General features: G+C 39.9%; 1 protein-coding gene across 1 annotated transcript in view; it reads right to left on the bottom strand.

Annotated features, from left to right (window-relative positions):
* Positions 1–26,823, bottom strand: part of csmd2 (CUB and Sushi multiple domains 2) — a 605,906-nt gene that overhangs the window by 305,191 nt on the left and 273,892 nt on the right. The window contains exon 21 of the mRNA XM_060847269.1: positions 11,517–11,719. Coding sequence (XP_060703252.1) covers positions 11,517–11,719 — 203 coding nt within the window. The remainder of the gene's footprint in view (positions 1–11,516; positions 11,720–26,823) is intronic.

Raw genomic sequence — 26,823 nt, 5'->3', positions numbered from 1 at the left:
TTACTATGTTTTAAAATGTGGGAGTGCACAGGACTAGTACATTGAGATACATTGAGGTGCTTAACACACCTGTGGTTCATAATGGGGTGGAACACATTTTTTAATTGCAATTTGATATGAAACAAAAGTATATCTTGCAGGTAAGCAAGTGTGACAAAAGCAGCTGACTGAGATGGTTGTGACAAGACTACAGGAGTTTGCATGAGATTATTTAAAGTTTAAAATATTTTTCCGATTTATTCCTGGCTTATGGGCATCAGTAAGGCCAGTCTTCTCACCCAACTCTAATCACCCTCAAAAAGAAAGTGGCAAGCTGCTTTCTTGAACTCGTGCAGTCCCGGTGGCAAAATTATTCCACAATGCCAGAAGGTAGAAAATTGCAAGATTATGACTTGGTAAAATAATTCAAGTTGGCACACTGTATGCATTAGAGAGGAATTTGGAAATCATTGTGTTTCCTGACCTGATCATTATATCTTTCTTCTGTTAGAAATGGTGGAGTTTAGAAGAATTACCAAATGACTGTCTTTCAACCCTGGAAGTACTAACTACGCTCACATATATATAAATGTTTCAAGTCTTCCTGTATATGGCTTTTTGTGGAAAATTTATGGCAGATCAAGGTAACAAAAAGGCAGGTGTTGTAGTGGAAGGAATAAGATGTCTACTTGTTACCTACTTGGACTTCATCAAGACCTTTGACAAGGTGCCGGACAGGAGGCTCCTGAGCAAGATGGAGGCAAGGTTTTAGAGGCAAGGTGCTAGCATGGATCGAAGCTTGGCTCTCAAGCAGATAGCTCAGAGTGGGGATAAAAGGGTCTTTCTCAGGACGGCAGCTGGTGACAAGTAGCATTCTACAAGGGTCAGTGTTGGGACCACAACTTTTTAATTTATACATTAATGAGCTGGATGAAGGATCTGGATGAGGTCATTCTGGCTAAGTTTGCAGATGATACAAAGATAGATAGAGGGACATTGAGGAGGTGGGAAGGCTGCAGAAAGATTTGGACAGGTTAGGAGAGTGGGCAAAGATGTGGCAGATGGTGTACAACATGAGAAAGTGTGAGGTCATAAGCTTTGGTAGGAAGAATAGAGGCATGAGTATTTTCTAAATTGGGAGAAAATTCAGAAGGTTGAAATGCAAAGAATCTTGGAAGTTCTCGTCCAGGACTTTGTCAACGTAAACTTGCAGGTTGAGTCAGAAATTAGGAAGGCAAATACAATGTTGGCATTTATTTTGAGAGGACTTGAAAATAAATGCAGGAATGTACTTCTGAGGTGCTATAATGCACTGGTCAATCCACATTTGCAGTATTGTGCATAGCTTTGGGCCTTATAGATCAGAAAGGATATACGAGCTCTGGAGGAAATTCAGAGGAGGTTCACGAGAATGGTCCCAGGAATGAAAGGCTAAAAATATGAGGAACTTTGGTGGACTCTGGGTCTCTACCTGATGGAGTGTAGAAGGTTGAGGGGGGATCTAATTGAAACAGAATACTGAATGGTCTAAACAGAGTAGATGTTGGGAAGATGTTTCCCTGGGTAGGAGAGACTAGGACCTGAGGGCACAGCTTTCGGGCAGATCCTTTAGCACAGAGATAAGGAGAAAATTCTTCAGCCAGAGAGTGGTGAATCTATGAAATTCATTGCCACAGAAGGCTGTGGAGGCCAGGTCACTGAGTATATTTAAACTGAGATAGATGGGCTTTTGGTTGTCAGGGGGATGAAGGGTTAATGGGAAAAAATGGGAGACTGGGTTTGAGAAACTTTTCAGCCATGATTGAATGACTCGATGGGCTGAATAGCCTAATTTCTGCTCCTATGTCTTTTGATCTTATGGTCTTATATCAGCTCTGAAACAGGAGAATTTCAATTTTAAGACATGGGTTCTTCTCAGTTAAAATGCCTTCCATGTCTCACTCTGTGCCCATGAGAACTGTATTATATATACACAATGTCATGTTGTGGCTTGTTCTTCCCAAGTCTTTACGTTGTGAGAGTGACTCGTGGATTTTTAAAGCCACTATTCAGTTCTTGCCCCATTGGCTAAATTTCACAGATATGTAAATGCGAGTGCTAAACATGGTCCATCTTTGAATTCAAACACAACTGGCATGCCTAATGCAAGCGCAGCATTGTCAGGAACACAATAAAAATGATTATGTACACTTTTTTTTTGGTAAGGGGCTGTCTCACTTATCACACAACTGTGAATTTAATGATTGCTTTGGTTTGCTTCCTCTGTGCTTCAGGCGTGACTTAGCTTGTAGCGATGCAACAATTTGACAAGAAATTCACAAAGCAGACCTGTCATTTGGACTGGAAATTATCCAAAATGCTCCAGTTCTTTTATTTATTGAACATTCACTGAAACAGGATGTACTTACTTTAGTTTATCAACACAGCTGCTTCAAAACACCTTTTTTTCATTTTAAAGGGGTATAGTTTTCACAAAATTGGGTTTGCCATTTGGTTGATGAGTAACCAATTATGAGAATATCATCAACAAGTACTTACTGAATCATATCACCCCAGTTAACTAATTCACCTCCTACACAATCTGGATGAGCAACTCCCCAAAACTGCTCTCCTGATGATTTAACCGCAAAGAAATTTTGATGTTCAAATGTATTCTTAAAGGGGTCTTTTTCCTCCCCTCCTACACCATTGAGCTTGACTTGATTATTCCACTCGTGTTGTCTATGATTGCCTTGCTGTTACAGGAGTGGAATTATCTTTTTCTGGTTTTTGCTGATATCGGGAGGTGCAGGAGAGAATTTCTTCATCTGTCTGGAAGCTCCTACTAACAACATCTAAAAATGTGGGCACCACAGTGGTCATTAAATCATGTTCTGTCCCTCACCGGAGGGATGTATGGGCACAGGAGCCCATTAGATTGTCAAAAGTAAACAATTTCAGGCAATATAATTCTTCATTATTCATCCTGTCTGAGTACATTATAAATCTGGCTTTAAATATGATATCTATTCAACAGAAGCAGGTACACTTGCTACGGTGGAAACACGACTGAACACCATTGAAAGGTGAACATTGACTCGTAAGCTCTTGAGACCACATTCAAGAGAGAACATTAGTCAATGACAGGCAGCAAAAGATTTCTCTCACTACTCATCATTTCCAACACTAAGAAAGTCATGAAAAAATGGCAGATTATTATCAACAGTGTTGTAATACTAGGTATCTGAGCACAAACATACTCTTGTCGTTAAATGTGATCAATAACATTTTATAGTCATCATATTTTGTACCAAATAAATGTCCCACCATTGGTGCAATTGCAGTGCAATTTCAAAAGGTCTTGTTTCCAGTGGGGATCATAGGCTTTTGAGGAGCACAACCTGGTGTTAGTGATTCTTCAGATTCATTCTCCCTTAAATGCTTTCTGTTGTCCTACTTCCTATTCATCATTTCCTCTTGCACTGCAAATGTACAATTTTAAATACTGCTAAAAGATTTAACTTGCTCACACAGAACCAAAACTTTTTAACAATTTTTATCGCACTGCATGTAGCTACTTTCAAATAATCAAGGTTCACAATGTCTTACACTACTGAAAGCAATCAGTTCACTTCCTTTCATCTTGCCTCCAATTAGAGTTAACCACATCCTAAGTGTCAGATAATGGGTAAGTCCCACTAGGCTAATGAATGGCATACACCATCAATGTTGCCTACTGACAAGAGGGTATCTTGGAATCAGTGTGGAGACTTCCAGGAATTCTGTACTCTACTCTCTTATGTGTACATTGTAAATGGCAAATAAAGGTTGTTTCTCAAAAGTAAGAGGACAGAGGTGGACGTGGATACAAATGCAACGTTTAAAAGACATCTGGATAAGCACACGTATATAAAAGATTTGGAGGGTGTAGCAGGTAGGATGAGTTTAGTTGGGATTATGTTTGGCATGGACTAGCTGGACCAAAGGCTCTGTTTCCAAGCTGTATGACTCTATGATTATGATTCTTTCTTTATCCTTGGAATGACCTTATTACAATAAGTTGCATGAAAAACTAGCCAAATGGGATCCTTCCGCAATCCATTAAACTGGCCTGTATTCAATATTGGGTCCCCAGCATGACAGATGACATGGGAACAAAGGAACAGGAGTAGGCCATTTAGCCCATCAAAACTGCCCCACCAGACATACTATCCCATTGTTACAGATAGTTTGAAATAAAATGTTACTTGTGATGTGCTTATTTTTTCAGTGGTAGAATTATTGTTCCACCTTTGAAAACAATGCCAACTTTTGCAGCATTCATAGAATCACAGAATCCCTATCGTGTGGAAACAGGCCCTACGGCACAACAAGTCTATTCTGGCCCTCTGAAGAGCACCGCACCCAAATCCACTCCTCATTACTCTACATTTATTTCTGACTAATTCACCTAACCTACACATCCCTGGACACTATGGGCAATTTAACATGGCCAATTCACCTAACCTGCACATCTTTGGATTGTGGGAAGGAACCGGAGCACCCAGAGGAAATCCACACAGACATGGGGAGAAAGTACAAACTCCACACAGACACTTGCCTGAGGCTGGAATCAAACCCGGATGCCTAGAGCTGTGAGGCAGCAGTGCTAACCACCATGCGACCCCTTTCTGCCTTGAAGACATGGATATTAGTTTTTAAAAGAAGTCTCATTAAACATCTCTACTTGGAAATGAGAATGTCAAAGGGCAGAACTAAATGGATTGTTTTTTTTAAGATTAAAGGTTTAATCTGTTTGTGATGCAGTAATATGAAGCTGTCTACACAAAAGGCTAAGAAATCACCCATCTGTTCTATTATTTTCTAATGTGAGTGACATCTTGGTAAAAATGTATTGTCAGCATTTGGCTATCTTGCTATTGGGATGCAGCAAATTCAACATTAGCTGTGGAACCTTTCAAACTGCAAGCAGGGTTTTGAGCTCCTTGTTGCCTTTAATTTACAATCTCATCCTCTGCCAATTTGTTATCTCTGTCCTTGGCCTCACATACTGTTCCAAAGAACCTGAACTTCAGTTCAAGAGTCAGCATCCCATTCCTCAATTAAGCATTTGACAATCTTCCAGATTCTACACAGAGTTTAACAGTTTCACAGTTACAATCACTGCCTCAACATCTTTTTAAGGTAGCACCTATTGAGTCATGCCATTACTCCATTCACTTCTTCTACGCAAACCTTCCTCTATCTTTACTTATCCCCTTTTGCCTTGCAACACCATCCCATTTGTTATTGAATCTCTACTGTCTGACGTGTTATTCCCAGACTTCCCTTTTTGTTCTATACTCACATCCACCCTATTCTGTAATTGTTGAAAATCTATTACATCTCCAATCTTTTACAATTTGCTGCATTTCAATGAAAGATCATCAAATAGAAATTGTGGGTGATACTTAATGGAGGAAAATGGAGTCTTTCCCATTGGGTGGAAAACTAGTGAGAGCCCAGAATCATCTCCTTTGGGGAGGGCTGTTGAATTATGTGCCAAAAAGGCACTTTACTGGGCAGGAATGGGGTCTCTGTGGGATTGGGAACTCTGACTGAAGATGTGCCCTCAAAGAGATGGTGAGCATAAGTTGAAACATACCTGCAGGGAAGTGGGGGTTGTTGCCTGTACTTCACTCAACTAAGGCCCAAGATGGCTGAGGAGCTGGTCTGGGTAAATGATGGATGGGGGGATTTGCTGGGACATGGAGAGGGAGGTGTGGGGATAGGCAGTGGAGCTGTAGGATGGAGTTGACAACAAGGGTATGGGTGTGATCTCAGTGCTCCTTTCTGGACATCACGTCCCTCAGTCAGACACGAAGTCCCTTTGGACAGGGGAGCCTGTGGAGGCCCACATGCAATCACAGTGGCGTTTACTTTTCAGACTTTGCACATGGCGGGTCCCCTACTCCTGGGATGAAATCCTTAAATGGTTATTAATTTCCCACTTAAAGACTTTAATTAGTGATAAGACAGGAAGGGCAAGCATGAGCCTTCCAACCAATGACTTCATTGGAGTAGTGGTGAGAAGTTGGAATTGTCCTCACCCACCCTCAAACCTGCCACATGGGAGACCATTACTTGTTGTTCAGTGACTTTGTTTTTCCAAAGATGCTTCCTGACCTGCTGAACACTTACAGAATTTTCTATGTTCATTTCTGACTTCCAGAAACTAGCAGTATTGTTGTTGCTGCGATAGTCTTACCAGACCATAGGGGCTGCTCTCTTATTCGAGAGGAACGACTGGTGGTGATTTAACCTGAGGGCCACCAGACCTCAGGTGAGGGAATAGATTAGATTAGATTCCCTACAGTGTGGAAACACGCCCTCTGGCCCAACAAGTCCACACCGACCCTCCGAAGAGTAACCCACCCAGACCCATTTCCCTCTGATTAATGCACCTAACACTATGGGCTACTTAGCATGGCCAGTTCACCTAACTTCCACATCTTTGGATTGTGGGAGGAAACCAAAGCACCCAGAGGAAACCCATGCAGACATGAGGAGAATGTGCAAACTCCACACAGACAGTTGCTTGAGGCTGGAATGGAGCCGGGGTGCCTGGCGCTGTGAGGCAGCAGTGCTAACCACTGAGTCACCATGCCATCCCAATAGGTTGAGAAGGAGAAAAAACCAGTGATGGGAATTGAACCCATACTGTTGGCATCACACTGCTCTGTAAACCAATGATCCAGTCAACTTAGCAAAACTGATTCTCTGCTGGCAGTATTATAAGTAGGAAGGTGCATTTGTGCAGGGTGGAACAGGGCTCCTCTTGAAATGAGAATTTGTATGATTATGTGAAGAGGCAATAACTAATGGTTCATCCAGAATGTTAAAACTTGTTCCTTAAGGAAAAAAAACATGCTGCAATTCATATTGAACTACATTGCTTTTTAAACACTTCAATTTTAAGCTTACTCATTCATATTTCCTTTGAGATTGGCTCAGGCAAATTCAGGTTCAACTGAATTGGATCCATTATTCTGAATGAAATCTGCAAAGATGTGGGTGGGGAAAATATGTCATCTTGCTTTCATTGTCCCTTCCCAGGCTCAGGTAAAGACTATAGCTTTTTCTTAAACTAAGTATGTGGCTTCATGATGATTGATTTATTGTACAAATTGTGAAAAGCTTCCCTGAAAAGTGCAATCATGAGCTTACCATGTTCGTAATTGTGTCACCTGGAATAATTCTGAAAGACACTAGTGTTTGATAAAACATTTCAACTAATTACATCCTAATCTTGTGCACCAAATAGGTTAATATTCCTTTTTGAATTTTAAAACTAAATTATTGCTACTCCCAGATTCAGATTTTGCAAAATTAGCTTATCCTCCACAAGCACCAGGTTATTACCATAATTATCAGCTCTTCAGTGAGGGCTTGCAAAACACTGAATAAAATAATAATTATATACAAATTGAAACTGCTTCAGAAACACCACAATGAAAAGAAAAGAACTTCACAGCTTTTGACTTGAATTCAAACCATTCACTCAGTTGTTGAATATTAAGGGCCCACTTATGTTTGTGCCGTACAGCAGGCACTATAAACCAAAACCTGTCTTTAAAGTGTGGAGAAGGCAGAGCATCTGCAACAGGAAGAAGATGTACAGGCCAAACTGCAATACACAAAAGCTCAGCTCTGACAGCAGTACACACTGTCTGTTGAAAATCTTACTGGAGCAATAGTTTGTCCTAGAGCTTAATATTACCTTGGGCCTGTCGACAAGAATTCACCGAGACAGTAATTAGCTAATCACAGAATCAGTGAAATTTAAACGATGTGATTGAAGCTATTCAGCCCATTGCACCCACGGCTGCTGAAAAATAATAATGTCGTTTTCCACCCCAATTTCTTCTGTTCTATAGCCTTGTATATGTTTAAATTACATATTCTAAATGCACTTTCCTTTTTCTGCCTCTCTCAGTTTTACAAACAGTTTTCCAGACTCTCAACGTTCTTCAGGTGAAAAGCACTTCTCCTCAACTCCATGTAATCCTTTATCATTTACACTAAGTCCATATCTGCTGGTTATTGAGCTTTCTGCTTAGGAATATGGGTCCTCCTATGGCACTATTTAAGTCATTCTTCATGTTACATGCCTCAAATAAATCTACCCTCACTCTCTTTTGCTTTAAAGAATGTCAGTCTGTAACATAGTCCCTCACAGCTAAAATTCTCCACTCTTAGCAATATTCTCATCAACTTCCTCTCTCGACTTCGAGCAAACATGTTATAGAACTATACACAACTGTCTATGGCCCAATCAATGTTTTACAATTCTAATATAACAATTCAGTACTTATATTCCATGTAGAAAATGTGAAAGAGAAATATTTCAGTATGTTATTTCAGCTATCTTATCCACTTGTTCCACTAATCCAGGGATCTGTGAATATGCATTCTAATGTCATTACGTTGTTCCACTTTTCCTAGACACCTCCCCTAGACTGTGTCTTCCCTTCCCTAACTCTATTGCTTGTCCTTTGAGATGTATTATGTCCTGCTTCTCTGGATCAAATTCTGTTTGCAATTTTTCCATCTAATTGATCAGTCCATTGATAGCTTCCTGTAGTCTATATCATTCATTCTCACTATCAATCATATGGTCAGTTTTTGGATCATTTTCTTTATTTTGTCCCCTACATTTAAGACTAAGTCATTGAGGACTACCACAAGAAAAAGTAAGGGATCATGCAGCACTCCAGCCTTCCAGCCAACATTCCAAGATTCAAACATTTCCTTTTGGGAAACTGAGAGGTCATGAACTTTGGTATGAAGAACGGAGGCTTTGATAATTTTCTAAAGGGGGAGAAACTTCAGATGTCTGAAATGCAAAGGGACTTGAGAGTTTGAGTCTAGGTTTTTCTTAAGGTAAATGTGCAGATTGAGTCAGTAGTTAGGAAGGCAAATACAATGTTGTCATTCATCTCAAGAGGACTGGAATTTAAAAACAGGGATGTATTTCTGAGGCTCTATAAGGCTCTGGTCAGACCACATTACAATATTGCGAGCAATTTTGGGACCATGCCTTAGGAAAGATGGATTGGCCCTGGAGTGGATCCAGAGGAAGTTCATGAGAATGATCCCAGGAATGAAAAGCTTATCAATATGAGGAACATTTACAGTCTCTGGGGCTAGACTCGATAGAGTTTAGAAGGATGAGGGAGATTTGATTGAAACTTTCAGAATGCTGAATAGGCTGAACAGAGTGGACATTGGGAGGATGTTGGGCAGGAGAGATGAGTACTTGAGGATACAGCCTTAGAGTAAAGTGAAGACCTTTCAGAACAGAGATAAAGGGAACCTTCTTCAGCCAGAGTGTAGTGAATCTGTGAAATTCATTGCCACAGAAGGCTGTGGAGGCCAAGTCATTGAGTATATTTAAAACAGAGAAAGATAAGTTCTTAATTGCTGTGATGATGCTGTTAGTTTGACAAGGTTATGTTGTCCTTTTCTTTCAGAAGGGTTGTAAAGGCAGATATTCCGATATGTCTGGAAATATTTACTTGAGAATGCATTTAAGTCTTTCACTTAAAATATTTGCACAATGAAAGGGGAGTGGCCAGTTCTCCAGTTCAGAGTTTGGTTTTGTTTGGTTTGAGCAAGCAGTCTTGAGGCTGCTCCATGCTGATCCCTCTCTCTCTCTCTCTCTCTCTCTGACATCTCTCCTGTAAGAACTTGCGTTTGATTTTACCTTTTTTGCCAAGGGTGTGTTTATGGGAATGTTGCAGATATTTGGAACAGCATCATTAGGTTGCTATAGAGTCAATCAGGTTTTTAGATGGGTTAAGTTATTCTAAATTCAGTTCTATTTTGTTCATGTTTCATTCAGTAGCCTGTAAATAAATTCTGATTTGTTTAAAACTGAGTGGCTGGGCCAGCTGCATCACTCCAGGAATATCCACTTTACACCTGCTTAAAACAACAAGAAAAGTTAGTGTCTGGGTTACCTTCTTGAAATGTTTTGAGGGAGTCTGGTCTATCCATAACATTGTCAAGAGGATCAAAAGCTACGGGGAGAAAGTGGGAAAATGGGTTTGAAAAACTTATCAGCCATGATTGAATGGCGGGGCAAACTTGTTGGGTCAAATGGCCTAATTTCTGCTCCTATGTATTATGGCCTTGCTGCGGAGATAATTTTAAATCCAACTTGTCATTTCCCTAGCATCTTATGGGTGTTTACATTTCGAGCCAATCTGCCATGTTTATCAAAGGTCTTGCTAAAAATTGATGTGGAATACATCAAATGCACTATCCAATCAGTACTCAATATTATCTCCTCAAACACCTAAAGCTAGCCATATATGTACTCCCTCAGTTGATCTTACATGCCCTTCTTTAATAAATATGGGCTGGCTGCCCAATGGAAATATGCACCTTTCCAAATGATAATCAACACTGTCACAAAGGATTTCTTGGAATCCTTACAGTGGCGAAAGAAGTCATTTGGCCCATTGCATCTGCTCTGACCCTTTGAAGCGCATCCTGCACAGACCCACACCCCCACCCCATTCCTGTAATGCCACATGAAGATTTTTTTTCTTCACCCATGTCTAACTCAAATAATCTGCACACCACGGGGCAGTTTCTAGCATGGCCAAACCACCCAACATGCACACTGCAGGGCAATTTCTAGCATGACCAATCCACCTAACCTGCACACGACAGGGCAATTTCTAGCATGGCCAATCCACCTAACCTGCAGATCTTTGGACTGTGAGAGGAGATATATGATGTGGACCTATCACCAACTTTCACTTAATGTTGGTTCCCAAAATGGGAAGCACACGCCCACTTGGAAGGATGTGTTTCAATGGGCCAAATGGCCATCACGTTTCTACATTTGTAAATACCAATGAAAACTAGAAAGCAAATGTTAATGGCTATTCAAAGTATCAGCAACAAAAATTTACACATCTAAATAATCTGAAGTTACATAAAACATACACTATAAACCACTAAATAAAATATGAGTTGTGCAATTGCAAATCAATGCTGCTTAAAGAGTCAGCAGAGCTTTTCATTAAAGGCTGCAAAAGTAGATTTCTTGCTTCTCATAAAATGAGGAAATGAAAGCAGTTAATCTGAATCAACCTGGTTATTATGATTATTGAATCAAACAGAAAACATAAACCCTTTCAGGTATAATTTGCAGCATTTTAAAGAGATACATTTAAAATTCAAGTTTCTCATTCAATTATCAACTGGCTTTTATTTTCAATTAATGAACACTGTTCTTAAAACTAATTTAAAACAAAGAAATATTTAGAACAAAAAGCAGGTTGTGTTGAAAATAACCACATAATAAGAATCTATAAAATATTAACATGAAAGAGCTCTGAACCTGTTCCTTCAGAGTCCATTTACAATTTGCCTGACCACAAAAATAAATTTAATGTGCAGGTGAAAAGTTTGCACAACATTCCAGGCAATATTTCAACTATCCGTAGCAGGAGTGCCTCTGGGTTCAGTGATGGTCCTGATAAGCTCAATAAATCGGCACCTACTTGTGAACTGAATGGCGAAGCCCTGCTTGCTTGTGAAGAAGTCTGTGTCAAATTGCAGTGTGATGGAGTTAAACGTGCTCTGGATATCAGGAGGCAGTGTGGAGCCACTCATCTCCCTCAGCAGAATGCCACTCTCCAGCGGCCCATCCCAAACCTTCAGAACATCATGAACAGCCTCCGTGTGAAAGACTAGAAAGTGGATGCTAAACAATGAAACAAGAAGTGAAATGAGATATTAGCTCAGTGGATTTACTGATCTACTATGCAGTACACAAACAATGCAGTACACAATGTGGTCACAGATTGCTTCCCTAGCTTTCGCAACTCAGCAGTCTTCAAGTTCATATTTCTTCAGGTCAGCAGTACATAGTCACTCCAGGAATGAAATACAATTGACACTTTTAAACTCCAAACTGGACATTTCAATTTACTGCCGATGATTTAATCACAATTTTTAAGAGAAACACCACATGGTCGCTTACTCTTTGCCGCACATAAAAATGCCAAAATATACAAAGGGTATTTCTGGTGTAGTCAGTGGGTATGACCATCAGCAGAGCTGGAAAAATGAATTGCTAATTATACCAGTTAAGCTTCCCATAAATTCAATGTAATTTTACATATCCAACTATTTGCATCAGGTGGTTCATGGGAGTAGTTTTAATTGAGGGACCTGTTTGGAAAATGATGTAAAACAATATCCTGATGAATCACCTTCCAAGGGATCTACTCTCAAATTCACATTAGACAGAGCTTAGAGATGACGACACAGTCCTATGTAACCCAATTAGCCTAGAAGTGCGCCGTTTGGCGCAATGTAAATACAGTAGTGCAGCAAATTTGTCTTTCTTCAGTTTGTTCACACCTGTGTGGCCTGACTTTGTAAAATACATTGAAAAATGTTGAGAGTTGACTCTGTCTCAAAAACAGTTGGGTGTACTCCTGCTTAATATCAACAGCTTTGATAAGTAGAAGAATCAGCTGCTGTTAAAACTTTCTCAGTTTCCTAAGCCACTGATCTGTTCGCTGAAACTTGACCATAATGCTGAGAAGCAAGACAATAGCTTGATGCTGTGGAGGCCAATTCTCTGTAATGATGATTATCTTCCCCTTCTTTTGTTTCTATATGTTTGGTCCAATTTCCTGATGCATGCCTAAAGATGCTGGAGGTCATGCAGGTGGTTTTGTTAGCATGGTACTGCACTGATACTCTCTTGACATCCACAAAACAATGTGGTTTCCTGCACTTTCCTCTCACGAGAAATGGCTACTTCCCACTACCATTGATGTTGGTGTCGATCATACCTGGACACATCCTTTGTTCTGGTTCCAATGTTACATATTGTACACTTAAACATCAAAGGATAATCTCACAAAAGGTAAATCAGTCCTATTTCAGCCACATGAAAAATGTCTCTTGGTGCATACCTGCTCAGGTCTTGGGAAAGACAATACATTTTGGAGATAATAATCTGTTAATGTTTCTGTAACTGCTGAACCATCACTGCCCCTTGCCCTGAATCAGTCTGTCCCTTGTCATATTCTACCAAGTTACTTGCTTTGTGTTTTCGAGTGGTTTAGAAATTTGGATTCTCTCACTTCTTTGCAATTTCCACTTCACATCATAGTTTTTCACTTGCGGTGTCAACTTTACCTTCTGTCTGACTGACAACACTTTTAACCTTCTCACAGGTTAAGTCATACTCATAGGATTTGCACATCCTTTCACAGGGAGATTGCACTGCCAAATGTTGGCTTGCCCTGTACTCCATCATTTTGTGCTCTTGTGGGGTCTAACTGATTACTCAGCACAGCAACATGACAAGATTACAAATGTATCACTAAATCTGAGCTACCACTGCTGAAAATTGTCTTACTGTGACATCATGCTTTGGGATTAGCTCCTCTGTCAGTGGGGACATCTGATGACTTTGACTCAACCGGAGTTGTGTTTCATTAGATTTAGCATCATCAAAATTTCACTGCATTTTTGCAGCAAAGAGGAAGCCTCATCATCAATCAAAATAGATTCTATTCCTCTTCCAAAAAATAATTGTAGAGACAGAATAATTATATTCAATTAGAAAACCAGGATGCTTAAATATGAAAGTAAAATTATTTCAAAGCAAGAATAGTTTGATAAATAGCGTAAATAAATGGAACTAAATGTGACCATGTAAGAAAGCATGTTCCATTCAGAAGGATTTGTCAAATTTAAATCTGCTTTACATCAAAAGGTCTTTGAAATGTACGGACAGCAACACTGCAGCAAATATTGTAATTCACCCGAGAGCCCATTTTTTTTTCCTAGTCTCTTAGTGTTTCATTTTTAGGGATTATTTGGAAACCTTTCTGGCCTTTTATGAATAATGAGTAAAATTTATAGGTATTGTTAGCATCTATCCTGAAGAATTTGACGACCGAGAGCGCTGTCTTCATGAATGCTTTTCTTTTAAAGTCAGTCCTTATTCAACAACCACTTTTCTTCTGAGTTCATAATGAAAAGTCTCACAATCGCACAGCATTACCCAAACAAATTCTGACAGATTGTTCAGTCCTACTTTCATCATATTAGCAGCAAAAGTGGAAAGAAGCAGCTGTTTTTCTATCTTGGAGGTACAGATCACTCTAATTACACCACGGAGCCATCTATATCATACAAATAGTGTAAACCGCCTTCCGTTACCTTTAGGATCAATTCAAGACCAAAGTTATATAATAGCCGCTACTGCTCAGATGTTTTCCCATTGAAATGTACACACTTGTCCTAATTCAATCCTCTGTGCTAGATCCAGCTAATCTTCCTTCCTCATTGGGCTGGAAATATGCAAATTTAGAAAGTTTCTTGATTCATATTTTAGAAATTCTTCACCTTCCATGCCCTTCCTTCTCGATACACCATCCCAACAGTCCATATTAGAGCAAGGAAGGTGTCTGTAATTCTGATCTATTTTTACATTTCTCTGAAATTTTCCTCAAAATTTGTCTGCTTCTTCCTTCTTAACATTTGGGGGTCTATAACAAGCATTCAACAATGTGACACGTCCTTTCCTGGTTGCTGAACTCAAGATAAATAGATTCAGCCCTTTATCATATTATACCTCTGAAGAACAGAACTATTGGGCTGGGTTATGGCAGTCCCTCATGATAGGATTCATGGTGCCTATGCACACTTAATCGTAAGAGATGCTTGGTTGTCCAGTGACAACAGACACTTCCCAGGTAATTGTGCAGAGCAGTGGGGTTCCTGTCAGTTAGTGGTGTGATGGTGATTAGGCTCATTAATGGGCCAATTCACACTCACTGTCTCTGAGCCCACCACAATTGAGTTTCCTTGCAGAGTCCCATTGGAGGTCCCATATAGTCAAGCACTCTGTTCCACCCAGCGTCAAGAAAAGCGTCACTTTACCCTTACCTCAAACACCTCTACCCATAATCTATGATCTGGATGATCTTAGATATCTGGTGGGTGCACTGTCACAAGTCACTGCCATTCTTGCTGCTGCTGGCAACATGAGAAGTTGCTGCTGGGGACTGCAAGGAAGATCTTATGATGACCATTTAAGTGTCTGAAAGGTCCTTGATTCTTTTGGATCACTAGGAGAAAGTGAGGACTGCATATACTGGAGAGTCAGTTGAAAAGTGTGTAGAGCATTGAACCATCTGTGCAATGGGAAAATCTTTGTTTGATTGACAGCTCTGGCTCATTGTGAAATGGACAGAATGGACCAATGTTTACAAGAAAAGAGGCTTCAAATACTTACAGTTACTACTATTAATAATTGATGATAGGTCTGGATGATGGACACTTTTATTGTTCTGTAATGAATGCAACTTTTATGACTGAAGATCTGTTTGTTTAAAAATCTTTGTCAACACATCCTATTATCATTAGCTAATTCACTGTATATTGACAGAGTGTATGGTGTCCTTGTATGTACATGACTGATGTCGTGTTTTCTTATATTTAATAGACAACATAACTCTATTCTCTTTCATTTTTTCACAAGAGAATTGGCAGGCCTTCAGTTTTTATTTAGTTAATCAAGTTTGATTAAGTAGGATGGCTATGCAATAAAATAGATTTTAAAATATTACTGACAACTGCCTAAGAAAGGGGTTAAAAAGAAAAGGGTCATTCACTCTTCAGATGATTGTAACAACATGCATTGCAAAACAGTGAATAGTCATTTCAATTGTCATGTTTTGTGCACAATATTAGAAGGTGATGATATTAATACTGTGACGTACAGTGTGTTTAAGAGGGAAAATGATGACATTAATATTGTGACATACAGTGCTCTTTGCTGCTTCTGTAGCAGACAGATGTTGCCAGTGGTGCGAGAATGTCTGCATCGGAAGCAATGGTAAACTACACGGACCCAGGGTTTTACTTCCAGTTGATGTTGGGGTTTGAGGCTGATAGATACAGCTCTCTCTCGCTGCTGCAGCAAAAAGTTTGAGTTCTCTCTCTGCTGTTTGATTCCTTTTTTCATTGTTCTTTTCTCCTGGACTGGAGGAGATAGCAAGTGAGGGAAATCAGTTTTGCTGAATCTGCTTTTGCCTAGGGTGTGTTTATGGGATGCTGCTAATTTGGAACAGTTCATGATTAGTAGTTAAATAATGTATTATTTTACTATGTATGTTAAAAGAGTCAAAGTTCTGTCAATTTTTCTGTTTTTGACTGTCATTGAGATACACAGCATGGAAACAGACCTTTCAGTTAAACTCATCCATGCCAACCAGATATTCTTTATATATTTTGTTTGCATTTTAACTGTAGTGTAAGAAGAAAGTGTGTTTAACTTAAAGCCTAGTAGCAGATCGATCAAAGCATATCAGGAATACTGAGCCTTACCTTTGCCTTTAAATAAGATAAAAGTTAGATAAAGTTATTCTTCTTGATTTATTTTGATGAGGCTTGGCCTGGTTCATAAAGATTTGCCATGCCCATCAACAGTGTTTTGGTAACTTTTTTGAGATTTTAAAGGAAGCATCACAGGTAAATGGCATTGTGTTAGCATTGAAATATTCAATAATGTCAACAATTCCACTAAGATATCAGGAACATAATCATGAAAATGTGTTTTCTGCAACCCTGTGACAAGGAAATATTGTTACTTGTACCAATAAATAAATAATGTTCACAGTATCTGAACTGTTCATCAAAGTGGGAATGAAAAAACTGATTAGTTTAAATTGTACATGCTGTCAATTCTCCTTCAGCATTCATTTGAAGAGTCCATTTCAATTGCACCTTGAAAGGTTCATCAAGCATGCTTTAACTCTTATCAATTAAACATAAGTACACCTATCAGAAATTTTGCAATGGATGAGTTGCATAGGATGTCCTATGTACTATAGAGCACATGGTACAGGACTGAGAAGTCTCCTACTCTTATCTCTTTGTACAAGGACATATTAGTTGATTGTACTTGCATGGTCCACCATGAATTGTTGGTTATTGATTTGTTGTGACAAAGATTCCACAAGATATGCCCACTGAGGTGAAGCTATCAAACTCAAGGAAAATAAGCAAAATCTCAAGAAATTAAAGAGTGTTACAAAAGGCTAAATCAATAGAAAATTTAGAATTGAGAATGACGACAGTAAAACAAAAAGCCAATCTTTCAAATATAATAACAGAATTAGTATTCACGGCAAACATTCTGGAACATGGAGTACAGGACAGTACAATTGATAAACACGCTGAAGACATGGCACAGATTCTGCAGCACATCTACTATATAAATCTTTCTTTCTCAGTAAGGAACGGCAGCTTGTGAGATGTTGAGGCAGACAGAACAAATAGTTTGGCATTTTACTCATAATAAATTTTGGTACTTAGAATAAATATCTTTGCAAGAATCATATTCCACTCTAGTCTCTTGCAGTCATTCCTCATCTAATGTTAAGAGGAATATTTTTGAATCTCTTCTCTCAAATATGCGCACTGGCCTTCACTTTAATACTATTTGCCTCAATGACTGCCTACGATCAGGACTTCCAGCTTCTTATCATTCTCTGGGACAAGCAGAATCTTCTAAATTCTCTATTTAGGTGGGCGGCACAGTGGCACAGTGGTTAGCACTGCTGCCTCACAGCGCTGGAGACCTGGGTTCAATTCCCGACTCTGGTGACTGACTGTGTGGAGTTTGCACATTCTCCTGTGTCTGCGTGGGTTTCCTCCGGGTGCTCCGCTTTCCTCCCACAGTCCAAAGATGTGCAGGTCAGGTGAATTGGCCATTCCAAATTGCCCATAGTGTTAGGTAAAGGGATAATGTAGGGGTATGGGTGGGTTGCGCTTCGGCGGGTCGGTGTGGACTTGTTGGGCCGAAGGGCCTGTTTCCACAGTGTAAGTAATCTAATCTAATCTAATTTTGATTGTTTGGTGACGATGTTATATCAAAGACCCCAGTTTTTAACTTGTCAATTAATTCTGCATCCACTACAGCAAAATTGAACACAAAAAGTCTGGTTGAAGATTTGTAGCTCGGGTGTCCGTTGTTGTGGTTCTGTTCGCCGAGCTGGAAGTTTTTGCTGCAAACGTTTCGTTCCCTGGCTAGGGAACATCATCAGTGCTATTGGAGCCTCCTGTGAAGCGCTGCTTTGATGTTTCTTCCGGGATTTATAGTGGTTTGTTCTTGCCGCTTCCGGGTGTCAGTTTCAGCTGTAGTAGTTTGTATGTGGGGTCCAGGTCGATGTGTCTGTTGATGAATGTTCTTGCCGCTTCCGGGTGTCAGTTTCAGCTGTAGTGGTTTGTATATGGGGTCCAGGTCTATGTGTCTGTTCATGGAGTTTGTGGATGAATGCCATGCCTCTAGGAATTCCCTGGCTGTTCTCTGTCTGGCTTGTCCTATGATGGTAGTGTTTTCCCAGTCAAATTCATGTTCCTGGTTGTCTGAGTGTATGGCTACTAGGGATAGCTGGTCGTGTCGTTTTGTGGCTAGCTGATGTTCATGGATGCGGATTGTTAGCTGTCTTCCTGTTTGTCCTATATAGTGTTTTGTGCAGTCCTTGCATGGTATTTTGTAAACTACGTTAGTTTGGCTCGTGCTGGCTATTGGGTCCTTTGTTCTAGTGAGTTGTTGTCTGAGTGTGGAAGTTGGCTTGTGTGCTGTTATGAGTCCTAAGGGTCGCAGTAGTCTGGCTGTCAGTTCTGAGACGCTCCTGACGTATGGTAGTGTGGCTAATCCTTTTGGTTGTGGTATGTCCTCGTTCCGTGGTCTATCTCTTAGGCATCTGGTGATGAAGTTGCGTGGGTATCCGTTTTTGGCGAATACCTTGTATAGGTGTTCCTCTTCCTCTTTTCGCAGTTCTGGTGTACTGCAGTGTGTTGTGACTCTTTTGAATAGTGTCCTGATGCAGCTTCGTTTGTGTGTGTTGAAGTGGTTACTTTCATAGTTTAGGACTTGGTCTGTGTGTGTTGGTTTCCTGTGTACCCTTGTGGTGAATTCTCCGTTGGGTGTTCTCTTTACTAACACGTCTAGGAATGGGAGTTGGCTATCCTTTTCCTCTTCTCTCGTGAATCGTATTCCTGTGAGTATGGCATTGATGATTCAGTGTGTTTTTCCTATTTCTGTGTTTTTGATGATTACAAAGGTGTCATCGACGTATCTGATCCAGAGTTTGGGTTGGATTTGTGGTAGGGCTGTATGTTCTAACCTTTGCATAACTGCCTCTGCTATGAGTCCCGAGATTGGTGATCCCATGGGTGTTCCGTTGATTTATCCCTAGTAGCCATACACTCAGACAACCAGGAACATGAATTTGACTGGGAAAACACTACCATCATAGGACAAGCCAGACAGAGAACAGCCAGGGAATTCCTAGAGACATGGCATTCATCCACAAACTCCATTAACAGACACATAGACCTGGACCCCATATACAAACCACTACAGCTGAAACTGACACCCGGAAGCGGCAAGAATATTCATCAACAGACACATCGACCTGGACCCCACATACAAACTACTACAGCTGAAACTGACACCCGGAAGCGGCAAGAACAAACCAATATAAATACCGGAAGAAACATCAAAGCAGCGCTTCACAGGAGGCTCCAATAGCACTGATGATGTTCCCTAGCCAGGGAACGAAACGTTTGCAGCAAAAACTTCCAGCTCGGCGAACAGAACCACAACAAAATTGAACACAATTTTGAAGGCTTCTATTTGGTCATCCCATAGCTTTCTCTTTTCAAGAGTTTTGACACTACCCTTATATAGAACAGAAGAAGCAAATACAGATTACCAAATAAATAAGTGAGAAGGATTATGGAATAATACCAATAGGGGCTCTTTTTAATGCCTCCTTGATGCTAAAGTTTCTCTACAGTGCTTAACATTGGGCCTTGAGTTGAAATACTGGTTTATCCTGCGTTTTGTGTGAGTTTTCCACTCCAAGTCACTCACCATTCTGACTTGGAAATATGTCACTGTTCCTTCACTATCACTGGATCAACATCCTGAAATTCCCTCCCTGATAGCATTGTGGGCCAACCCAAAGCAGAAGGACTGCAGTGGCTAAAGAAGGCAGTTTACCACCATATTCTCAAGATTTGATGTTATGTAAATTGCTAATCGTTAAAAAGAGGCTAGATGGCTTTTTAGTGGATAGTGCTTGATATGTTACCTTGTCCAAACACATGCAGGTGATTGAGAGTAAACAAAGGGTATTAATTACCACATAAAGCTATACCACCTTGTATCACTCATTCACTGCTGGATGACTGAAAACAGTAATGAAATACATCCAAAGACTTCCTGTGTCTACACTCATTACAAGAGGTAAACTCAAACAGGGAAGATGAAAATGACTGCCCTTGATATTAAGGCAGCATCTGACAAACTGTCCATCAAGAAATCCTGGCAAAAAAGAAATTGTTGGGAATATGGAGGGAAGCTCCACTGGATGGAGTTACAGATTGGATGTTTCATAGACTTGCTTTGCTCCAGGTGTTGCCTTCCGAGAGAGAGAGAGAGAGAAAGCACAAGCCTTCTAGTTCTACAGTTTTTCAAATTCATCATCCTTCTCTGCCCAAAAGGAGACAAAAATAAAATTCTTTGTGTACTTCCATCTGGTTTCATTGTTCTACTGCAGCTGGTAAATCTTTAGGTAACTTCATCCCAGTAGTGGTTGGCATGGTGGCTCAGTGGTCAGCACTGCTATCTCATAATACCAGAGACCCAGTTTCAATTCCACCCTTGGGTGACTGGCCGTGTGGAATTTTCACATTGTCCCTGTGTCTGCTTGGATTTCTGATAGGTGCTTCAGTTTCCTCCCACAGTCCAAAGATGTGCAGGTTAGGTGGATTAGCCATGGAAATTGCAAGATTATAGGTTAGGGATTGGATCTAGGCAAAAGTGAGGACTGCAGATGCAGGAAACGAGAGTTTAGATCAGAGTGGTGCTAGAAAAGCACAGCAGGTCAAGCAGCATCCGAAGAGCAGGAAAATCAACGTTTCAGGCAAAAGCCCTTCATAGGAATGGAGACAGGGAGCCTCTAGGATTGGATTTGGGTGAATTAGCCATAATAAATGCAGGTTTCTAGGTTAGGGGGGCTGGATCTAGGTGGGTTAGCCATGGACAATGTAAGATTATAGGTTAGGTGCTGGAGCTGGGTGGGTTAGCCATGGACAATGCAGGATTATAGGTGAGGGGATTGGATCTGTGTGGGTTAGCCATGGACAATGCAGGATTATAGGTTAGGAGACTAGATCTGGGTGGGGTGCTCTTTGGAGGGTCTGTGTGCACTCGTTGGGCTGAATGGCCTGTTTCCACACTGTAGGGATTCCAGAAACATGCAGATCCAACAGGGGATATAGATCTGAGGGATTGGTTTCAGTCATTCTAACAATGTGGTAAATTGTAGTTCTTGTTTACCAATAGTGTTATGAGCTAGTTCACCCTGTGGTCAGGTGATTCCTGAGTCATCTTTTTTTGTTTTCAATTCATTTTAATCCATGAAAGGCTCAGGTATTAAAACCACATGACGGAAGCCGAAATGTTAAATTCATGCCCTTCATGTATTTCCAAGCCTCTTGCTGAGGTACCAGTATAATTAAGTTTGTAGAAACTCATTGCAAATCACTCAGCAGCTTCCTGATTTTCACATTTAATAGTGCATTTGTGGACACCAGATGTTGCTGATGAGTTTACACTTTAATTATGATGAGCCCGGAGAGTCTCACCTGATAATTCTTGTTGCAAATTTGGTAGTGCACCAGCTGGCAAAATGGTTGAGAAACGACAGATCTGAAAGCAACAATTATGTGCTATTCCAGCTGAGTGCAGGAAATGGTGTTTAAAAAGAGTCAGTATTTGACTAGTGTAATCTTTGCTCGGTCATCTTTGCTTTGGGTCTTTGAGGGAAAGCTGATAGCCTAGTAGTATTGACATTAGACATTTTATTCAACCCAAGTATTGCTCTGGGGACCCAGATTCAAATCCTGCCATTGTAGATGATGGAATTTGAATTCAATTTCAAAAAAAATCTCAAATGAAGGATCTACTGATGATAATGTAACCATTGTTGATGTTTGGAAAAAAAAATCTGGCTCACTAACTTTAGGAAGGAAACTGTCATGCTTCCCTGGTCTGGCTTGCATGTGACTCCAGATATATAGCAATACAGTTGATTCTTAACAGCTCTCTGGATAATAAATACTGGCCCAATCAGTGATTCCCATATGCCACGATTGAACAAAGAAAAAAACATGTTAATAGGTTTGGAGAAGACACTCTAATGATTTACCCCCAGAAGTTTCCAACACAGACAATTTCAGATACCCTTGGAAGTGGGTGGTACAGTGGTTAGCACTGCTGTCTCACAGTGCCAGAGACCCGGGATCAATTCCCACCTCAGGCAACTGTCTGTGTGGAGGTTGCACGTTCTCCCTGTGTCTGCATGGGTTTCCTCCCACAGTCCAAAAATTGCCCGTAATGTTGGGTAAATGTAGGGGAATGCGTATGGGTGGGTTGCTCTTCGGAGGGTCGTGTGGACTTGTTGGGCCGAAGGGCCTATTTCCATACTTTAAGTAATCTGATCTATGCACAATTCTGTATGGAACATTAAATGATGAATATTATGCAGCATGAATCAATGAATTTAATTCTCAAACAGTATTGCTTTACAGCTTTACTTTACAAATCTGTTTAAAGGGGAAAGGAATGAATTGTCCGAAGTGAAAAAAAATCCAGTACTTGAGTCTGTGCTATCAGATGTCAGCCATTTTACAATAATGTAAAACAAAGACAAAAAAAACTGGAGAAACTCTGCAAATCTGGCAGCATTTATGGAAAGAAAGCAGAGTTAATGTTTCAAGTGTAGTGACTCAATAATAATATTTGTACTTCTCTTTCCTCTTTTAGCTTTGTGTTTCATTCAACAAAATATAATTATTTCTTCAGCTCCAACATCTCAGAAAGATCACTAGCCCCCAATCTTGAGGGGTGGGGCTATACTCCAGTTTAATTCTGTAGTCAGCAACCTCAGAGTCTTAGTCGAGAGTGTGGTGCAGAAAAAGCACAGCAGGTCAGGCAGTATCTGAGAAGCAGGCAAATCGACGTTTCATCAGGAATTGATGAAGGGCTTAGCCCCAAAACGTTGACTCTCCTGTTCCTTGGATGCTGTTGGACTTGCTATGATTTTCCAGCACCACATTCTCGACTCTGATCTCCAGCATTTGCAGTCCTCACTTTCTCCTAATCTCAAGTCATAGTCAAACATTTAAGGACACTGATGCAAATTTTCATATATTCCTCCCTCACTATAAAGAGTAAATCAAAAAGGTGGCAATTTCTTCTTCTTAACTCAGAGTTGGTTCCTGAGTAAAGATATTTAAAGCTGAAATCTGTGGAAGACAAGCACGTGCCTATTCTGTTCTTACAGGAAGATCACCCTCCAAGAGTTTTAGTCCTGTTTGCCTAGCTCTGGCCTCAGCTGATTCCCTGGCAGTGGATCATAGGTGAACAGCAGGGGGTGCCTTATCATGGTGCTCAGCAATGCTGTATTATGGGCCTGGGAGGAGCATTTCAGCTTCTCTTGGCACTTTAAAAGTTAAATTAATTTTTTCATGTTAATTTACTGCCTCATCACATCACACATAAGATACCCTGTAACGTTTTCCTAGCAATCACCCCCAGTGTAGAATCAGCAACATATGTTTTCCACGGAGGAGGATAGTCAGTCTGTGACACAACCGTTAATTGGACGTTTCTGTATACAAAGTTGTTTTTGGCTATAATGTATTCTTGTCTGTCATTCAATGTCAGATAATTAAGAGCCCACACAATATGCACACAACCAGGAAAAGGCAACAGGAAAAAGAGCATCTTGGATTTGGAGCAACAGGAGTGCGAAAGGATTGAAAGTATAACCGTGAGCTGAATCCAAGCACAACAACAGAGCCATTTATAACAGCAATCTGGGGAGGTGGCGATAATAATTTTGCTGTCAACTGCAGAGAGCGATAATGAGGAAATTTACAGCCCCACTGCATTATTCTATCAATTAAACTTGTGCCCATTGGTACTTTTTGCTGTTCTGAAAATAGTGGTTGTTTATGATTCATCAGTTTCAGAATCTGCCTGAAAATCATACACACTGTCATAGCTGACAGTAAAATCCAGACTTCAGTAATAATTTATTACAGCGACTTTTTATTTTTCTGTGCTTTAAACTAGAATGGCTGAAAAAAAAAGAGCGGTGAAGGAAATAAGGGATTAGAACCTGAGTAAAAATGAAACCAGTGTCAGTTCAGGTCCGTGAACAACTGTCAAATTAACATTAAAAGGAAACAAGTGTAAATTGAAGTTAGTGATTCCAACATTGAATCAGATAGATAAATAAATGTAAAAAAGAATAAAAGGTTATATTAAAAGAGGGAGACAAAGGCAGAAAGGAAAAGCAGACACAAAAAGAAAAATGAAGAAATGAGAACCTGTACTTCTAATTGGAAACTGTTTTAATGTGAAAAAGATCTAACAGCAGTAACTAACATCACATCCTTAGAAGGGCTGTAACAGTTCAAAGGATTTACTAAACTTTCTCAATTAAAATAAGTGAGTATTAATGAAGTGTTAATTACTTTATCAGCTCTAAAGATACACATGCAAAAACATTGAGTAACTTGAGCACTTAGAAAGGAATATATGAGGATATGGGATGTTGGTGAGGAAGGAAGGTAGGCATGTGTAATCCTGTAAATAAATCTAACACTGAAGCTCATGAATGCAGAAATCTGAAAATTGTTGCTGGAGATGCATCAATCTACCATAGCTTCATTTTGCTACCTGGCACTCAAAAGCTTAATGTGTGTAAGATTCCCATACTTACAGAGTAGACTTGGACTAAATTCTGCATAGAAAGTAAGGACTTATCTATTTCAGTACATATTTTAAAGAAATGTAAAAAAAGTATTCTTTCTGACCCTGAAAATTGACTTATACTTTTATGGAGTCTCCTTTCTTCGGATTTTCATTGGTGCTGGAGATATTACAAAGAAAGTTTACCTTTGTCTTTTCCATTTGAGATGGGCAATAAATGCTGGCCGAGCCAGCGACCTCTTTTGAATAACAAAAAAAGTCCTTCTTTCTCTGTATTTCCCTTGCTTTCCCTTTACATTTCCCTTTTTGTACCTCATTTGATGGGTTATTCTTTACTCTAATTTACACATTCTACTTCAGACTCTACAGTCATCATTAACTATATTTCAAATTAGTTATTTGATGATATACATTGTTGCTTGTCCAGTGTGAATTTGTCCCCATGCAGTAATGTGTATCTTCCATAATACAAACTGGATATAGATATTGTGGTGTTGAAGTTTCTAACAGACATTTATTACAAATGACTATCATGTAAAAACATTACATTCCTTAGGCAAATGGGTGTCTGTGTTAGTCCTAGACTATAGGTTACAACAGAGGAAAATACTTCCAGTAGGCATGCTGTGCTTTAAGTAGTTGAGGTGAGATGGAGTATGTCACCTTTATGCTCTGAGTTTACATGCTATATTACAGGGGTGGTATCATGAGTATGTCTCTTAAGGCTATACATACACAATGACCCTAAGACACAATATAACAGCCCTATTCTATATGATCTCAAATGTTCCTAGAGCTCGATTCCATAAGAAATAATAATTTTCAGCAATCTTCAGCGCAAAAGGTCATAAAAATTGGCTGGTGAAGACAGTTTATCAAATGGCAATGTCCATTCAAGGATTTCAGCAAATTTTGATGCTCTAAGGTGAGTTCAATTCACATCCATAAGAAAATCAGACCATTGGATCTATTTCAATAGTGAGGCTGGCAAGAAGATGTTGCTTTTGGAAAGCTAAGCAGAAATTGTTCAATTTTGGACAGCATCTTTTGAACATTCTCATTTCACATGCATTGCCTCACTTGATGTTGCTATACCTGATACACATAAACAAGAGATCAATTCGTCTCACCTCCTGCCTTCAGAGCAAAATTTGGCTGAGTACTTTTCAACTAAAAGAAAAGTATTTTAATATTCAAGAGCCCATTAACAAATTGCTTCTAGGAGGCTCAGAAGAGGGAGCAACATTCACTCACTCTCAGCATTTTACCCCCTCCTTCACTGCACAGAAGCTCACTTACTCTTACATCATTGTTCATCACACCTCATCTTCTCTGCAGTCACTACTACCCCAACAGTTCAGCTGAAGCTGGGAATTTGTATGAAGTGGACCATACAGAGTCAACTAGGAGAAAGGGAGGACTGCAGATGATGGAAAGTCAGAGTCGCAAAATGTGCCGCTGGAAAAGCGCAGCAGGTCAGGCACTAGGACAAAGTGAGGACTGCAGATCCTGGAGAGTCAGAATCACTGTTATTTTCCAGCGCCACACTTTTCAACTCAGACTCTCCAGCATCTGTAGTCACCACTTTCGCCTAAGTGACTGCATGGTCCTGACCTGCTGTGCTTTTCCAGCACCACACTTTTTGAATCAGGTGGAGTCAATGTTCTATATCACTTTGCACCAGCTATGCTGCACTGTATAACAGTACATAACTACATATGAATGTGCTTACATGAATAAACATGCACCAATTTTACTCCATAGCTCAGTGAGAATATAAGCTTATGTCCATTTTGTAATTCATAATTCTACCTTCAGATTCTTTCTCCTCCCCCTTCCTTGCCAAAAATATTTTTAACACAACCATTGAGAGGAGACCTATTAATTTGATGAATTTGACAAGAGATGAGAAGTTATCATTCATCAATTCAATCTTATTGAGCATAATCCGACAGGACAGACTTACATTTGTTGAG

This window comes from Hemiscyllium ocellatum, chromosome 30 (assembly GCF_020745735.1).
Source record: "Hemiscyllium ocellatum isolate sHemOce1 chromosome 30, sHemOce1.pat.X.cur, whole genome shotgun sequence".
NCBI lineage: Eukaryota > Metazoa > Chordata > Chondrichthyes > Orectolobiformes > Hemiscylliidae > Hemiscyllium > Hemiscyllium ocellatum.
The sequence above is the reverse complement of the archived record's forward strand: the minus strand, read 5'-3'. Positions and strand labels throughout refer to the sequence as shown.